General features: G+C 36.6%; 1 protein-coding gene across 5 annotated transcripts in view; it reads left to right on the top strand.

The window, feature by feature from the left end:
* The window catches only part of VPS13D (vacuolar protein sorting 13 homolog D), a 189,126-nt gene that overhangs the window by 45,722 nt on the left and 126,104 nt on the right, over positions 1–17,300 (top strand). For all 5 annotated transcript variants that reach the window (XR_013348386.1, XM_077837552.1, XM_077837556.1 and 2 more), the window contains 11 exons: positions 151–263; positions 749–958; positions 3,928–4,193; positions 4,415–4,548; positions 6,429–6,584; positions 7,331–7,559; positions 8,411–8,485; positions 9,378–9,584; positions 13,816–13,905; positions 14,970–15,110; positions 16,499–16,618. Coding sequence is in view for 4 of the 5 variants with exons in the window: in XM_077837552.1 (XP_077693678.1) it covers positions 151–263; positions 749–958; positions 3,928–4,193; positions 4,415–4,548; positions 6,429–6,584; positions 7,331–7,559; positions 8,411–8,485; positions 9,378–9,584; positions 13,816–13,905; positions 14,970–15,110; positions 16,499–16,618 (1,741 nt within the window). In the remaining variant the exon portion in view is untranslated. The remainder of the gene's footprint in view (positions 1–150; positions 264–748; positions 959–3,927; positions 4,194–4,414; positions 4,549–6,428; positions 6,585–7,330; positions 7,560–8,410; positions 8,486–9,377; positions 9,585–13,815; positions 13,906–14,969; positions 15,111–16,498; positions 16,619–17,300) is intronic.

Below are 17,300 nucleotides of genomic sequence, written 5' to 3'. Positions count from 1 at the left end.
TTCTGAAGTATGTTAATCAAGTTTAGCTGGGAAAACACTGTATATGACCTCATAAATGTTTGCTTATTTTGCTCATTAGAAAATTCTTAAATCAAGGATCTGAAATAACCAAGGTGTTTTATAAGGAATCTTGGTGTTTTCCATTTGCAGACTGTGTTGAGTGGAGAAGTGTATACCTGTATGTCTTTCCTTATTGACATGGTTAATGTGAGTCTGGAACTGGTTGAACCTAAAGGAAAGGATGGACTCAGCTCGTTAGCCAGGTATGGCTTTGACTTCTGCTTTTAGTCTGAATTAATGTTTATTAATGTTATGATATGAACGAAATAAAGTATGCTGATTTATTATACAAATTGATTCTTAAATATCTGTACAGAATGCATAAGCTAGATGGAGTCTGAATTAGATGGTTTGATGGGAAAGTATTGTATTACTCTAAACCTCTTCATTTCCTCGCCTCTCCCAAGTTGTATTTTGGAATAAGAACAGTCACTTAATAGTTGAGCTTTGCATGAAAAACCCAAGGGTTCAAATTCCAGATGGGTTGACTCAGCCCTTTATCCTTCCAAGACAGATGGGATTCCATGCAGTTTGTGAGTTGAAGGGCTTTCAGGTTAATCTTTTAAAAACAGAAGTCCTGTCCGCATTTCATGGACACTTAAGAGTCCATGGCTCTTCTTTTTTGTAGGCGTATATGTTGAAAAAGTCTTAACAATTAATTATTTTTCTTTTCATTTGAACCTACCAGGTTTGACTTTAAGAAATCCAAGTTGCTTTTTGAGAGTTTCTCAAATCAAACAAAATCGGTTAACTTGGTTTCACATTCTATGATGGCATTTGACACTCGTTATGCTGGGCAGAAGACAACCCTAGGCATGCCCAATGTGTTCAACTGCATCTTTCAGTCATCAAAGAACAGCAGTAATAAAGGAGCAATACAGATTGAGTTGCATTTCAGGTAGGTGAATCCAGAAGCTCTTTTCTTTATATCATATTGACGTATGAATTAATAGTGTTGTTGTAGTGATGTCAGTCAACAAGAGAGATAAGGTGGGTGAGGTCATATCTTTTATTGGACCAACTTCTGTTGGTGAGAGAGACAAGCTTTTGAGCTTACACAGAGCTCTACTTCAAGTCTGGGAAACTTACTCAGAGTGTCACAGCTAAAGACAAGATGGGGACAGATTGTTTAGCGTAAGTAGTTAACACATTTCAAGGGACAATTCAAGGTGAAGTGGCTTTTATAATCAGATAACATCAGTATTTCTTCATCATAAACTCTTCTTTATCCTTACATTTTATAACTTTTTTAAAAAATTACCTGCCTACAAATGAAGTCTTTATTACATACATACATATCATATGTATTTAAATTATGGAATTTTTATTCAAAGGGATTATGCACCTGCAGTTAAAATAACTTTCCAGTAGATGTCATCCTTTCCTTTTTTGGGGAGTTAAATAAATCCAGAAATGGCTCCTCATCTACATAACCTATTTTAACAATAAATCCCCATGCTACCTCATGTAAGTGGGCATTGATCTTTCACTTGCTGTCTTTGTTCATATAGTTCTCTTGGAATACTTGAAAGCATCAGAAGTTTGAGTTTTGTCCAGTTCTAATTATATGTTTGAAATGTAAGGTACCTCATGATAATGTAATCATGTAAGGGAAAAAGCATATATTTTGCACATAGCAACATTTAGAGTTCTAAATGAGACCTCTTTTTATTATTTTTTTTATGAGTGGGTGTGTGTTGTCTTGTTGGTTAAAGGAAGGGAGAGGGAAGTAAGACTCTTGTGATGTATTCCGAGTCCTGGCACAGATTCGCTGACTGAGCTGAGACAAGTCATTTGACCTCTAATTCTTTCACACTTCGAAAAATTAGTGTGATACCTCATAGTGTTCTTGTGCAGCTCAGTTAATGTTTGCAAAATGCTTTGAGCTCTTCTTATGAATGTCACTAGAGAACGCAGACTGATACCAGTTTTTGTGGTATTTACAGTATTTTTGTAGCATTAACAGTTCATCATACATAAGCTTTTTGAAGGCCTGTATCTTATGACTGTAACAGGTACCTGTGTAAATATAAATATTTGTTACATAGGGTCAAGGAATATATTGTACTGTAACTGTGTAGAATAAAGTGGATCAGGAACAATTGATGGCTTTGTCTATTTCAGTGGCTTTCAATCTTTCCAGACTACTGTACCCCTTTCAGGAGTCTAATTTGCCTTGCATACCCCCAAGTTTCCCCTCTCTTAAAAACTACGTGCTTACAAAATCAGACATAAAAATACAAAACTATCCCAGCACACTTTTTACTGAAAAATTGCTTACTTTCTCATTTTTACCATGTAATTATAAAATAAATAAATTGGAATATAAATATTATACTTACATTTCAGTGTATAGCATACAGAGCATTATAAACAAGTCGTATTACATTTTAGTTTGTACTGACTTTGCTAGTGCTTTTTATATAGTTTGTTGTAAAATTAGTCAAATGTCTAGATGACTTGATGTACCCCCTGGTACACCTCTGCTTCTTCGAGGGTACACTGGTCTATTTGAACTAACTTAGAATAGCTACAGATGTTTAGCAAGAACAATTATTATGGTTATACTGGAGATTTTCAAATGTAGTGCTTCATATAATCATATGAAATGATTGTGACTGACCCTGGTATTTTTGTAAAAGGGGAGTTAGTTTGAACATTAAAGATTGTAGCTTTGTTGAGATCACATCATATGAAGTATAGTTACTAATCATATGCACTATTTATTTTTACTTTTTCATTGCTGAGTATCTCCTTGGCACTAGATAAAAAGTTTTGCAGGGTTTCGTGATAGTCTTACCCTGGCTCTTGCCTTAGGAAATATTCTAGAGAACCAGTGAGGGTGAAAGGATTTTACTGTTACAGTCTGGGCATGTGTGTCGCTTCTCAAACAGGAATTATGATTCTTTAGGGACTGTACAGTTTAGAATGTGTCAGAAAATAGATTCCTGGGTATTTAAATACCTGAAATATTTTCCAGTTAACATGACCAGACATAATTGACATTCCAGATAATTAAGTCAAATTTTCTGTCCCTCCAGAAGGGATATTCAAAATGTGGTACTAAAAAGTTCAGTTAGGGTAGCATTTTTTCGGAATGACAAAGAAGCTGCCTGTGCTACAAAATGTGGTCAGAGTGTGAGAGGAGACAAATTGATCTCTAATCTTTTTAAGAGGCGCTGAGCCAGGTTTAAATTTCTCACACACTACATCAGAAGTGATACCAAACAGATGTCAAAAATAACATTTAAAATTTAAAAGTTGACATTGTACAAAAAACTTTCATTGTGATAAAGATGGTTGTATAAGTTAATTTATAATTACATGAAGCCCCCTATTTATACCATTGTTCCTTGTTTATTTTGTTTTCATAAAAGTTTTGATGATTTTTGATTTGTTAGGTTTACATGCACACAGCAAGCTCACAAACTTAGGCTGATGTAAAAAACAGACTTTTCTGGAACTCTATTAGAGATTTTTAAAAACTACATGTTTCAGAGTAGCAGCCGTGTTAGTCTGTATCCGCAAAAAGAAAAGGAGGACTTGTGGCACCTTAGAGACTAACAGATTTATTTGAGCATAAGCTTTTGTGAGCTACGTTGAGCTGTAGCTCACGAAAACTTATGCTCAAATGAATTTGTTAGTCTCTAAGGTGCCACAAGTCCTCCTTTTTTCTTTTTGAGAAAACTACATGTAAGCTGATTACATTCACATAAAATCCACTATATTACTTATTCACCTGATACATAGATCCTTAATATCAAAATTAATTCCAAGGTGGAAAGTCAGATGCTAGAACTAAAGAACAGATTTTATGGCATGTGAAATTGATATGATACAAGCTCTTCTTTTTTTTTTTTTTATTAGATCTACTAAGGATTCCTCCTGTTTCACAGTTGTTCTGAATAACCTTCGTGTATTTTTAATATTTGACTGGCTGCTGCTTGTTCATGACTTTCTACATACTCCCAGTGATGTTAAAAAGCAAGATAATCTGACTTTTTCCCGACAACGCAGTTACAGCAGTGAAACAACTGTAGTTCCTAAAACAGTGAAGAGTGGAATAGTTACAAAACGTTCTTCTCTCCAGGTGACTACAGAAAAACAACTGGAAGTCAAGATTAATGTAACGGGTAAATATATATTGTTTTATGCTTACACAAATGAGCATAGACTGTTTGTTTGTTTGTCTTTAGGAGCTGTCACGTTTACATTCCTCAGAATAATGCTGAAGCAGAGTAAATCAGGTGCCTGGGGGATGGATAATTAAGAATCCTCGACTAAAAATTTTAAAAACAGTATAAATGAAGTTGTCAAGTTTCACAGTTAAGTGTTTTTTATTTATTTTGGTCAGGTACTGAATTTGTGGTAGTTGAAGACATGTCTTGTTTTGATACCAATGCAATTATTTTGAAAGGAACCACTGTCCTCACGTACAAGCCCAAATTGGTGGATCGTCCTTTCTCTGGTAGTTTGTTTGGCATTGAGGTAAGATGAAACTTTTTTGGATTTTATAAGCATTTATTCTAGTGTTGGGTTAAGATGCTATACTATTAAACCTTCAGTTGAAATGCTGTGACAAACAGAATATATTAAAAATTGTCTCTGGAGTGCTTTGTTACCGTAACCTGTTAATATCCTTATCAAATGTTCTCAACCCATTGCAGTATAAAGGCCATTTCTGCACTGCTTCTGCCACAGTGTTAAAGTATTTGGCTGGAAACTCACCAAACTGTCAGTCAGATACATCTTCTCAATGGCCTAACCTTTAAACTTGAATTTGCAAAGGACTGTTGTCTGCAATGGCATTGCTCGGATATTTTTTTCAGGTATTCAGTGATTTTATATATGTGTCTTTGATTTTTATGTTAAGCTTTGTTCATATAAACCCGTGGAAATTTCACTTCTGAACATCTATGTATAGTATGAAGTAGGGAACTCTTGTATCTTTAATTTGTATATGTTTAGTTTGCATACTAGCTTTGGAGTGGTTGGGGGATGTTGCTAACCTTGCAATAGCACTGATTCCAACTGTTTACCACAGAATAAAATATAACTTTTGTATTTGAAGCTAGTTGATCTGAGTTTTGATTCCTCAGATACATGAGGGTTATAAATTTGTGATTCCTCTTTAAAAATATTATATATAAAATTCTTGCATTTAAGACCTAGAAATGTTATCTGATAACATATTTGAGATTCCTTTCAGGCTTGGGATTTGGAAGGTGTTGCCAATCTAATAGTATCATTATGACAAAAGAAACTGCAATTGAAACACTTTTTCTTAACTGTTGGGTGGATATAAGAGCCTTTCTCATCTAGACAGGTTTCAGAGTAACAGCCGTGTTAGTCTGTCTTCACAAAAAGAAAAGGAGTACTTGTGGCACCTTAGAGACTAACCAATTTATTTGAGCATGAGCTTTCGTGAGCTACAGCTCACTTCATCGGATGCATACCGTGGAAACTGCAGAAGACATTATATACACACAGAGACCAAACAATGTCTCTGTGTGTATATAATGTCTTCTGCAGTTTCCACGGTATGCATCCGATGAAGTGAGCTGTAGCTCACGAAAGCTCATGCTCAAATAAATTGGTTAGTCTCTAAGGTGCCACAAGTACTCCTTTTCTTTTTTCTCATCTAGGTCACCAGTTCAAATCCAGGTCACGTGAGGCATGACGGTTAGTTATCTGATGGCTGTTGGTGGCATACTTGAAACTATCTGTTAGTCTATAAGGTGCCACAGGACTTTTTGCCGCTTTTACAGATCCAGACTAACACGGCTACCCCTCTGATGCTTGAAATTGTTTGGTTTCAATCTGCTTTGCAGTAGGTAAATGTCCATGTGAAAAAATCACCACTGCAATCAACGCTAATTGGTCAGTTTGATATTTTCAGCAAAGACCAAGGATTGAATGAGCCATGAAGACTGAGCCAGTTTCTTGCCTACCCCCACCTACCGAAAGTGGCTCCTATAGATCTGGCATTTTGATGGGGCATTGTGGGGGAAGCTTGCCTTGCCTTTGTCTTTGTCATGTTTTGTGGATGACATAGATTACTCCCGTGTCAGGAGGCCTTAATTCAGCCCCCTTTCATAAGCCCTAAATGCAGACAAAAATCTTTAAAATAATAATCCTCTTGAGCTTTTAGCTTACATAGTTTCCGTATGAAATGGTGTCCGTGAATTTAAGAATGAAAGTAAAAGGGAAAGACTTCCTTAAAAATAGATTTGATAAAACCTATCTGCTCCCTCTACAGACAAAAAGGGGAGTTGAGAGCTTCATTCTGGCAGCTGAGAGAAGAAACAAAATTTGCATGAGCTATACGTAGCCATGCATTTTGATTTGCACTCATTTCAATCACTTAGGTTTTTTCATGCCGACTGGGAAATGAGCAGGACACAGCACTGTCCATCATTGATCCTGTACATATTCAAATGGAACTTGTAGGGAATTCATCCTACCCTCGTGGCTCAGGACTGTTGGATGCATTCAATAGTGAAGATTTCCCACCCATTCTAGAGGTAAGATCAAAGAAAGTAACTGAAGCAAATTTTATGGGCATTGTCATAATAATCTAGAATACTTTATACTGGTACATCACATTTGGGAATTCAGAATAATGCTTTGTCATATACATAAGAAAAGAATAAGACCAAATTGTTTTTCAAGATAAAATGAAGAGGCAGACAAGCCAGAAACATACTTTTAGTGGTAAGGATAGTGATTTCTGGTGGTATTTTTAGGGGTATTCAATACATTTATTTCAGACATCAATAGGGAAAAAAAACTTGTGACAGAAAGCAAGAGATGTCACACTAGAACTTTTGGCTCTTGGCCATAAGTTTTTAGTAAAAGAATAACTTTATTTTTCTGTAGGTCATCTTCTTAACATTTGTTTGTAGGAAATACATTTAGAGTTCCCCCCCAGCCCCTTGAAATCCAAACAGAAATTCCTCTCCTGATCGGGGATTTTGAATAATCCCTTTCTGGACAGGAACATACTAATATCTAGGGTTCTTCAGCATGTTCAGATGGTTTATCCTGTAGTTGGATATTTAAAATTACTATATTATTGGTTAATGACAGAAGCTTGGCATTTTTAGTATGAAGGCTTTGAAACCAGTATAAACATCTGATTTTGATATGGTTATTCTTATCTTCATCCTGGCAGTGTGTTGCTACAATATATAACATGCAAAAGGGAAATTAATGGAAAAACTGTCAATTTAAAAGCTTTAATCATTTTGGATTTTTAAATTTCATTTAGATTCAGTTACAAGCACTGGACATCAGACTGTCCTATAATGATGTTCAGCTGTTTTTGGCCATTGCGAAGTCCATCCCTGGGCAGACCAGTGCTGCTGTGCCTGAATCCTGTGTCTTGGATCCCGACACTGCTGCTAATAATCTTTCCAGTTCATCTTGGGAAAATGAGACCTCATCATCAACATCTGAAAACAGAGACACATCTAAACACATATTGGATCCTGTTCTTGGTATGCATTCCACTATTAGACTAAAGCCATTTTCCATGCCTTAAGGAGGCTTCTGCAGAGTAAAGCCAGATGTAATTTTTAGCAAAACAGATGGTTGTAGCTTGATTATATAAAACGTGATATGGCGATGGATGCCATCAAGTAGTGATGAAACTTTCATTCTGCTTGTAATGTGAAAATAGAACAGTCAATGTTAGTCTTCAGTCAATTTTAATCAGTAACTTGCCTTCCTAATTCAGCAGAATGCAGTAATGCTTAGGTTGCAATCACTGCAGGAGAATACTGTATTTTTAAATTGTTTATATTGAGAATTATAATTAAAAATAAGCATCACCAGCCTCTCCCTCCCTGCTAGCAACATTTCACTGTTAGGCTTTGTTAAAGTTTTGTTTCTAAAATTTGAGTGTAGTTAGGAGTATAACTTTATGAAAACAAGGAAATAGACTCTGTCTTCTCTACTACGTTACTTAGGCATTATGGGGGAGATGTGAAAGTAGATGAGGAATGCCCCACAGCATAGAAGGATTTGATGTATGGATCCAGGAATTGTTAGTACAGAATTAAATTAAGTGCATACACTAAATTACCCTACTGGTAAATCTAGCTTGGGCTCTAACTCACAAACATTAAACAAAATACAACGTTTGGCCTAAAACATCCCTGAATCCTAATGCTTTGTTGTTGTTTTTTAAGTAGAAATCACTTATTTTTTCAGAATTGATCCACTTGTAGAGGGTAACTAATTTTTGAACAATAATAAGTTTCATTTTAACAAAAAACCAAAAACAAAAAAGAAAAGCAACTAATTCACCTGGGGACAAATGTTTGGCTAAAAGTTTCTCTAATTACAGAGGTACAGCTGGCTCGACTTCAGGAACTGGGATTTGGTATGGATGATTGTCGTAAAGCTCTTTTGATTTGCCAAGGTAATTCCAAATAATTTTTCTATTACTTGCAATTATAGTTTTGGTAAATGAGAGCCTGGCTCTTAATACATCAAAACATACAAATTAGCAGTCACTTGATATATAGACAAAATAGAAAGTAGCAATTTTCCATCTTGCAGTCATCAAAAAATAGTTGTCTTAACTAGATCCTTTAAATACTTTCATTCTCTTACTACTAGTTCTTCCCTGTCTCCTAAATATTCTTTTCTTTTGAGTTTGTCTCTGAATGACATATCTTACTTTAAAAGACACTATGGTAATATATTTATTCAAATTACCACTTAGCGTGATTTCAGTTTCTCTGTAGCTGTTACATGGATCAAGTATATTTTCTCCCACCACATCCTAAAATTCTTTTTTATCTAGAAATTCTCATCAGTTTCTACATTGCATGTGTTTCTCACTTGCACCTACTTCTTCCCTGTTACACACACTGACCTTCATGCTCTTCGTTTCTTCTTGTTAAATGGTTTGCTTTCTTTCCTCATTTTTACACACACAACCTGGAAAAGAAATTTAAAGTTTTAAGGCACAAAATTCTCTTTTGGTTTGTTTGTTCAACGTTGTCATTCTCCTTCTCACGTATAGTCAGTCACGTTTTAATCCAACAAAATACTTTGTTGCTTCTCAGTATGACACGTTAAAAGATCACTTTGTATTGATAAAAAAGAATGCCATTATATTTCCTAACCTTAATCTCCCTTGTTTTTCTTAAATGAAACAAACCTTATACCACTTCTACATTTTGCTATAACTTTTTGGTTTTGTTGGGAATTCATTTGATTCCTTTTCAGGGTTATTTTGTATGAATATGTTCTATTGAAATAATGTGCATAGCAAATGTCATGATTGTTTGCTGATCTCTTTTAAGGCCAGTTGAAAAAAGCAGCAAGTTGGTTGTTTAAGAATGCCGAACCTTTGAAATCCCTTTCGCTAGCCTCTGGTCGTCGAGATAGCCAGGGGACTGTGCCAGTTCAACTGATCTCTGGAGTGGAGATTAAAGCAGAAAGCGTATGCATTTGTTTCATTGATGACTGCATGGACTGTGATGTTCCCCTAGCTGAGTTAACCTTTTCACGTGAGTATTTTTCTTAATTGTCCTCTAATGACTTCCCTAAATTGAAGAATTCCTCTACTTATGTTTATAGCGTGGGTTTCCCTTTGTTAGGGCCAGATAAGATTTTTGAAACTGTTTGTGTATGTGATTTCCACAAAGGAATATGTGAGAGCAGATGTGTGTCAGTGCACAGCACAACAATAAAGTGGCGTTGATTAAGTTATTTTAAAATTGCATAGCGGTGGTGTTGCTATTCATTTGTATTGTGGTAGTGCCTAAAAGCAATAACTTAGATTAGTGCTCTGCTTTAAGTACTGAACAAAATCATAGGAAGATGCTGCGCCTATCCTCCTTCCTCCTTACTTGGGAGTAAACAGAGAGCCTATAGGGAATGGAGAAAAGGGTTGATCAGCAAAGAAAGCTACATCATGAAGGTGAGGAAGAATGTAGGAATAAAGAGACTTTTTTAAAAAGTCAAGCTGAATTAGGTCTTGTCAAGGAAATTAAAATAAAAGAATGACGTTTTTTAGCTCTATAAATAAAAAGAGAATAAGGAAGGATGCGGTGGAGCCACTCTGGAGTGTGGATGGAAAAGAGATTAAAGATAATCTAGGTGTGACCTCAAAACTAAATGAATAAACTTCGTTTCAGTTTTCAGTAGGGATGATAATATGGAATAGGTGCATGAAGGCAGTAGAGCTGATAGAAATGAGTGTCTAGAAATGGAAATTACCATATCTGAGGTGGAAGAAAAACTTAAAGAGCTTAGTGCACTCTGATCAGGGGGACCAGATGATTTCCATCTAAGAATACTGAAATAACTGGCTCATGAGATTGCGAGCCTGGTAGCTAGGTAGTATCCTATGATTGGCGAATAGCTAATGTTTTCTATCTATGTTTTAGAAAGGGGAAAAAGTGATCTTGGCATTTGCAAACCTGTCAGTCTGACCTCAGTAGTATGCAAGGCTTTAGAACAAATGGTGAAGGAAAGGATAGTTAAATGGTAAGGGATATGTAATGCAAGATGGGTTTACCAAAGGTAGATTGTAGCCTAACCCGATTTCCTTCTTTGAGAAAATAATTGATTTTTTTAGATAAGGGAAGTGCAGTGATCTAATATATTTGCACTTGAGTAAAGAATTTGACAAGGTACCACGTGGGAAATTATTAGTTAAATTGCATAAGGTGTGGGGATCAGTACAAAACGGTAATATGGATAAGGACCTGGCTAAAGGGGAGAAGGCAATGGTTTGTGCTGAAGGATAAACTGTCAGACTGGAGCGTGGTTACTAGTAGAGTTTCTCAAGGATCGGTCTTGAGATCATTCTTATTCAATATTTTTATTAATGACCTTGGCACAAAAAGTAGGCATGTTTAATGAAATTTGCTGCTGATACAAAGTTTGGAGGTATCGTCAATACAGAGGAGGATTGGAATACTATACAGGAAGATCTGGATGGACTTTGAAGACGAAGTGACATAAATTGGATGAAATTCAGTTGTACAGAGTGCAAGGTCATGCACTTAGAGTCTAATAATAATTTCTGCTACAAGCTGTGGACTCATAGTTTGGCAGTGAGAGAAGAGAACTCGGTGTGTTGGTAATCGTCCTCTGATCAATGAGTCACCACTGTGATGTGGCTATGGAAAAAGCAAATGCGATCCTAGGATGTATGAGGCGAAGCATTTTCAGTTATGATATAGAAGTGTTAATGCCTTTGTACAAAGCACCGGTAGAACCTCATTTGGAATAGTGTGTGCAGTTCTGGTCACTCATATTCATGTAAGATGAACTCAAATTGGAAAAGGTGCAGGGAGGAGCTACTAGGATGATCAGGGGAATGGAGGGCCTCTCTTATGAGAAGAGACGAAGAGCTTGGCTCGTTTAGCAGAAAGAAGGCTGACAGGGGATGTGATTGTTCTCTAGAAATACGTGGGGGTAATTAAATACTAGGAATGGTGAGGAGCTATTTAAGTTGAAGGACAATGTTGACACAAGAACAAATGGGGATAAACTGGCCATGAATAAATTAAGGCCAATAGGAGTTGTGTGGGGCTAATCAACTTAATTTTGTTTTAAGAAAGAGCTGTATAAATTTGAGTGGGATTGTATGACAGAGTTGCTTGTGATGAATGGTAGGGGACAGGGCGCTCAGGAGCCCTGGGGCTCGCTTCCAGTTTGTCACATGTTCCGAAAAGCTCATGCTTCAGGGTTTCAGCTGGCCACGTGCAGGTGTCAGGATAGGATTCCCCTCCCCCCAATATATTATGTTTTTTTGTAAGTTTCTGTCCCTCTGAAGCACCAGGGATGGCCATTGCTGGAGATGGGATAATGGATGGGGTAGGTCAGGACTCTGAGATGGCACTGAGTGTTTTCTCTGACAGGTTCTTGGCTCGCTGGTTCTTGCTCATATTCTCAGGGTCTAACTGATCGCCGTATGTGGGGTTGGGAAAGAATTTTTCCCCCAGGTCAGATTGGCAATGACCTGGTTATATATATGCCTGATTTTGCAGCATAGGGGTGCTGGTCACTTGCCAGGATTAACTGGATATATCTCACTTAATCATTTTCCCATGGTTGCTGTGGCCTCAGGCACTGGTGCCCATCGGTCTGTCCTATTCTGAGCCAATGCAAATAATAGTATAGTATGCTATGGGCTGCAATGCTTTGGTCTAATTTCAGTGGCTGGGTTTAGTGTGTGGATTCTTGAGGGTAGTGGTAGCGGCCTGTGATATAGAGAGGATCAGACTAGATGACCCAATGTCCCTTCTGGCTTTAGTCTATGACTTGTGATTTCAAAATGCTTTCTTTGTGGTAGAATAGATTCATTTTTTCACTAAAGAGAGCCTACATTTCTTTTATCAAAAGAAATCCGAATGGTTTAAGTGTGGAGTTTTCTTTTGCATCCTTAATATTTTTCATTTTATTTTACTGTGTACCCTTGGCTATAAAATCTGACTGAAGGTTGTGGGAGGCTGTGTTCCATTAAGAAGTAGATAATTATGCCTTTTATTAAGGAAGGAAGCTAAATAAATGTCTGTCTTGACCTCTGGCAAAAGTGACTCAAAGTGTTTTTTTGCATAGATATCACACACAGGAAAAGAAAGGAACATTTCCTCCATTAAAGTAACCTATAATTATGTCTTCTGGCAGATTATCTCGCAGTGCTCATAATGTTTACTTTTTTTCTGATTGCTGGTCCAGGACAAAGCTTGGGAAGTTTATTGGTCCTGGTAGTATTTGTACTAGTCTCTTGAAATGTTTCTTACTAGCTCTTGACGTTTATGAGGTATTGGACCTCGAAATGCTATCATGCTGACTACCGTTTTGCTGTTTTCTCCCCACCTCAATTGCAACAGGATTCCAGCACCAACTATCTCACAGGTTGCTAAAGATAGAGATGAATGCTTTACACTGATTAAATCTTGTATTCCTAGATACTTACAGATAGTATTTAGTAATGGTGTTTAGTTTTAATAGCTATCGAGATACCAGCTGCTAACTTCATGTTTAGTTGAAATGTGAAGCAAAAAGATGGTAATCAGATGTTCGCTATTTTTGAAAAACTAGGATTGTTTTTTGGGCGATTTGGGAATGCTACCAATCAGCGCACTTTCAATGTTTACCAGTTGTATGCAGCATTTATTTCTAGTCTTGTTAGTTCTCAAGGACTGAGGACCATCTGTTAAGCCCTCAAAGATAGCTGTGGTGTTTGACACTGATTCAGAACCTGTGTGACTGTACTGTAGTGGGTTTTGTTTTGGTGCCTTCTGCCGTATTATATTTGGAGAAGTGACCCTTGTAGTTTTTGGCACTTTTTTTACGTCAGATTGAACAATCTGTGAAAATTTGAGGAGTCTCTTAATGAGATTCAGTGGAGCAGCCTGCTGTGTTAGAATAGATTAAATATATCTGAGAAACTATGACAATCACGAGGGTTTTGTTCTGGTACTGGGACGGGAGGCAGTAGTATCAGAGGCAGTTTACAAACTGTGTAGCTCGGACTGTGTCCACCTCGGTTTGTACAGCACATAGAACAGTAGGGCCCCTGTCCTGATGTGGGCCCTTGGGTGCAATAACGCTATAAACCTTAATTATCTGTACATCACATTGATTGAAAGAAAATTGTCAAGCGTGTTGCTTTGTACTGTTCGGTATTTTTTATAAAATTCTTCATTGCTTAAGGCAACTTTAAATTAAGGACTCAGTCATATTTTTCCTGTCTTAGTACAATGTTTACTTTCATTACAGGTTTGAATGTTCTCCAACATGTGAGAGCCAGTCCTGAAGGCTATGCTCATTTTACGCTCTCTGGAGATTATTATAACCGTGAGCTTTCGGGTAAATATAAAATGCGTACGTTGTTGTAGGAGTTGGAAAGCAGTCTTGCATGCTTTAGCAGTCTGGAGTTCACTCAACATAAATTTTACATAAGGGGTCGGGAGGGCTGCTGTGTCAGCAAGTTGTCTGCAAATGGAAGAAAAGGGTTTCCTTATACACCATGATGAAAAACAAATTTATAGAGACACTGTCAACATTAAAATCAAATATATTTTAAAAATCCTTACATGTATTATTAATTACATCCTAAATAAATTTATTTCTTGTTATTTTATACTCCCTTTCCTTTTTGGTATTTTATTCTCTTGTTCCAGCCTACTTAACCTTTCTTATACAAGAACTGTAAAGAACATATCCAATTAAATTTTAAATCCAACATATTTAGAGCTGATAAATGGCAAATAGGATTAGACATTTTATATGGACAATGAGAACATCACAATTACTTTAGATAAGATTTTTTTTTTTAAGGGTACAAACTCTCATGGCTCAGGGTATAAATCAACCACTAAGCGAGGGAGGAACAACTCAATTTTTGCTAGTTTACAATGTTTCTACAATTTATATAAAAAAAACTCCAGACTTATTAAATGTTAACAATGAAGAAATCTTCAGAAATAATCTGTCAATGATGAAGTAATTTGTTTACTGGTTTTGGGATGTATTTCATATCCTCTTGTTTCATGATATCATGTAGTAGACATCAATTCACAGCCAAATTTTCTGCAATTCTGTGAAATTTTGCTTATTTATACACGGGAGCATTTGGTATTCAGTCATACCACTAATTAGTATTCATTCGAGGCTATAGTTTCTTCTAGGACCTGTCATGACTAGATAAGAATATCAGGGTATATTTGTCATGGTTCCTATTTGAACAACTTCATACAGTCTGGAAATTTCCTCGACTGTTGAATATAAAAGTTCATCTGGAACAGTGTTTGAAAGTAGGAGGCCTTTTCACCGAGGTTTGTCTTTACTGGACACTTACGTATGTAAACAGCTTTCCAACATGAACTTAAGATGTTTGTCTAATGGAGGTAACATTTCTTGTGTTCTCTCAGGCTGGGAGCCATTTATTGAGCCATGGCCATGCTCAGTATCTTGGCAACAACAGGCAGCCAGCCGCCTCCACCCTTCTCGTCTGAAGCTGGAAGCAAAGGCTAAACATCGTCTGGATATCAATATTACCTCTGTGTTAACTGGTGTGTATGAGAACACTTGTAGAATATTATCCAATATAGCACACGATACTGACATTAGATATTGCTAACTGAGTCCCATCAGTGTCCTCTGACATAAGCCTTAGTATAAGTTTCTTTAGATTCTTCAGATTGTTGTTGTAGGCAAGTGCTGATTCAGACATTCTATATTTTATCAGAGTTGGTAAAAATTCATACCCTAGCAGTAATTTATATTTAATGAAAAGCAGGCTTTTGTTAAAAACGTCCCACATTTCAAGAATTTAAAAATATTTTAGTATGTTTATCAATTTTCAGCAAGCTGATATAAAATGACTGCTCATTTAGTCCAGTAATGATATGTGTCGATATTCTTATGGGAAGACTGAGTCATGAAGCTCTCGCTTTTGATTCTACTTTAAAATCTCACAGTGACTCCTGGCCTAAGTAATAAAAAATGCCCTGTTTCACCGTCACCTGACCCTTGAGATATGAGTTCTCGTAGCTAAACAGAATGTTTGCCTTAGTTTTTTTTCTGCATCGATAGTGGAGAGGTGGCTACTATACACATTTCCTGTTCTGATCAAGGTTCCAGATATCCATGGTACAACAGTACAAGAGTAAACTATAAAGAACAAAACATCAACAGTTTGCATTTAGCTGCCTTATTCATGAGTTTAATGAGCCAGCTAAGGAACTTTGGTTTACTCTAGGCTTGATCGCAACGAGAAAGAAGGCTTATTGTCTCCTTCAAATACCACCGCAGGAATTCAAGTATTTCTTAAATTGTCCTGCTCCAAGTGGTGCAGGCAGATCAGAGGGAGCCAACGTGGGGGTCGGGGGGAGTGGAATCATCTTAGTCCACACTTTTATTTTTTGCTGGGCACTCTATTAAAATTTGAGTGCCAGCAAACTGGTATGATTAATGTTACTTTGATTATTCTTCCCTATGCATGTTTATATAATATGAAAGAGTCCTTTCAAAACCATTACAAACTGTGCCTGAAGCTGATCTAGTAAATAAGATGAATTTCCCCTTTTAAATTGTGATATTACCCCCCAAGAACATTTTAAGAAAATGAACATTATCAAAGTAGCACAACAACAGTCATAGGAAGATAATATAGGTAAGCTCAGTACATGAGTGTAGCTGAAGTTGGTTGTTTTGAGCAGACTGCTGTGATTTTGTGAGCTGTGGCTTGAAATTAACCTATAAAAGTGGCCTATTGCAACTAGCAGCTAAAATAATGTTGAGATAAATTATTAGTCACTTCAGTATGGAAGAGTAATTTTAGTCCTATGACTTTAACATACATTTCATTTAGTTAGCTGGTACTTTGTTCAACTGTCATCTCAACAGACATTTAACATTTGTTCTTATTCTTATGATCTTTTTATTTATATCCCTCTAGAACAGTACAGGAGTACCAAGCAGTCATGGATGGCAGATTACTGTAAACAGGAGAAAGTGGACACAGTCAAATCAGAAGATTGGATGGGATCTTCTGTGGACCCACCATCCTTCGGACAGAGTATGACATTCCTTCATCATGTATTTCTCTATATGGATATCCTGACATATGCAACCATTTCACTCATAACACTACAAGCTCAAAATTTGGTATTTATCAATACACAGTGCATTTTAACGAATTCAGGACAAGAAGAAGTTAGTTTTTGTTGTACTGCAATAATCCCTATAAGAGCATTTTCTGTTTTAGGCTGCTTGGCTTTGAATTAAGAATATGCTCTACTAATTTTACACCCATATATCTGTCAGATGCTCTCAGTGAATGGAAAACTATCTAATAACATTACTATATAAAAGAACAAATAAGCTGAGTATAACAGTAGCAGTACGTTCAACTCTGGGGAGGTTTTGTGCCTAATGTTGCTCAGTGCTCTTTTGCTTGCTATGGGGTAGTGTTAATGATCTCCAAAATAAGATCATTCCAGTCTTCTTTGTACCAAGGCTTATTTCTCTAAGGCCTTTGAGAACTGGAGAACTCTTTGCTGGACAACTGACTCGCTTCTAGTTGTCACATGACTTATTGTGATCTTTCTGAAGTTCTATGAGTCTTAGCAGTTTTTCTAGTTTCTTTGGAGAATTCCGGTATTGTCTTGACTCCACATTTCCAGCGAGAGCTTCAGAAATGTCTCCTCCATTCAGTAAACATTTAATTGCCAAATAAAAACGCTCTACACCTAAAATTT

The sequence above is a fragment of the Eretmochelys imbricata genome, chromosome 18, assembly GCF_965152235.1.
Source record: "Eretmochelys imbricata isolate rEreImb1 chromosome 18, rEreImb1.hap1, whole genome shotgun sequence".
Lineage (NCBI taxonomy): Eukaryota > Metazoa > Chordata > Testudines > Cheloniidae > Eretmochelys > Eretmochelys imbricata.
The sequence above is the reverse complement of the archived record's forward strand: the minus strand, read 5'-3'. Positions and strand labels throughout refer to the sequence as shown.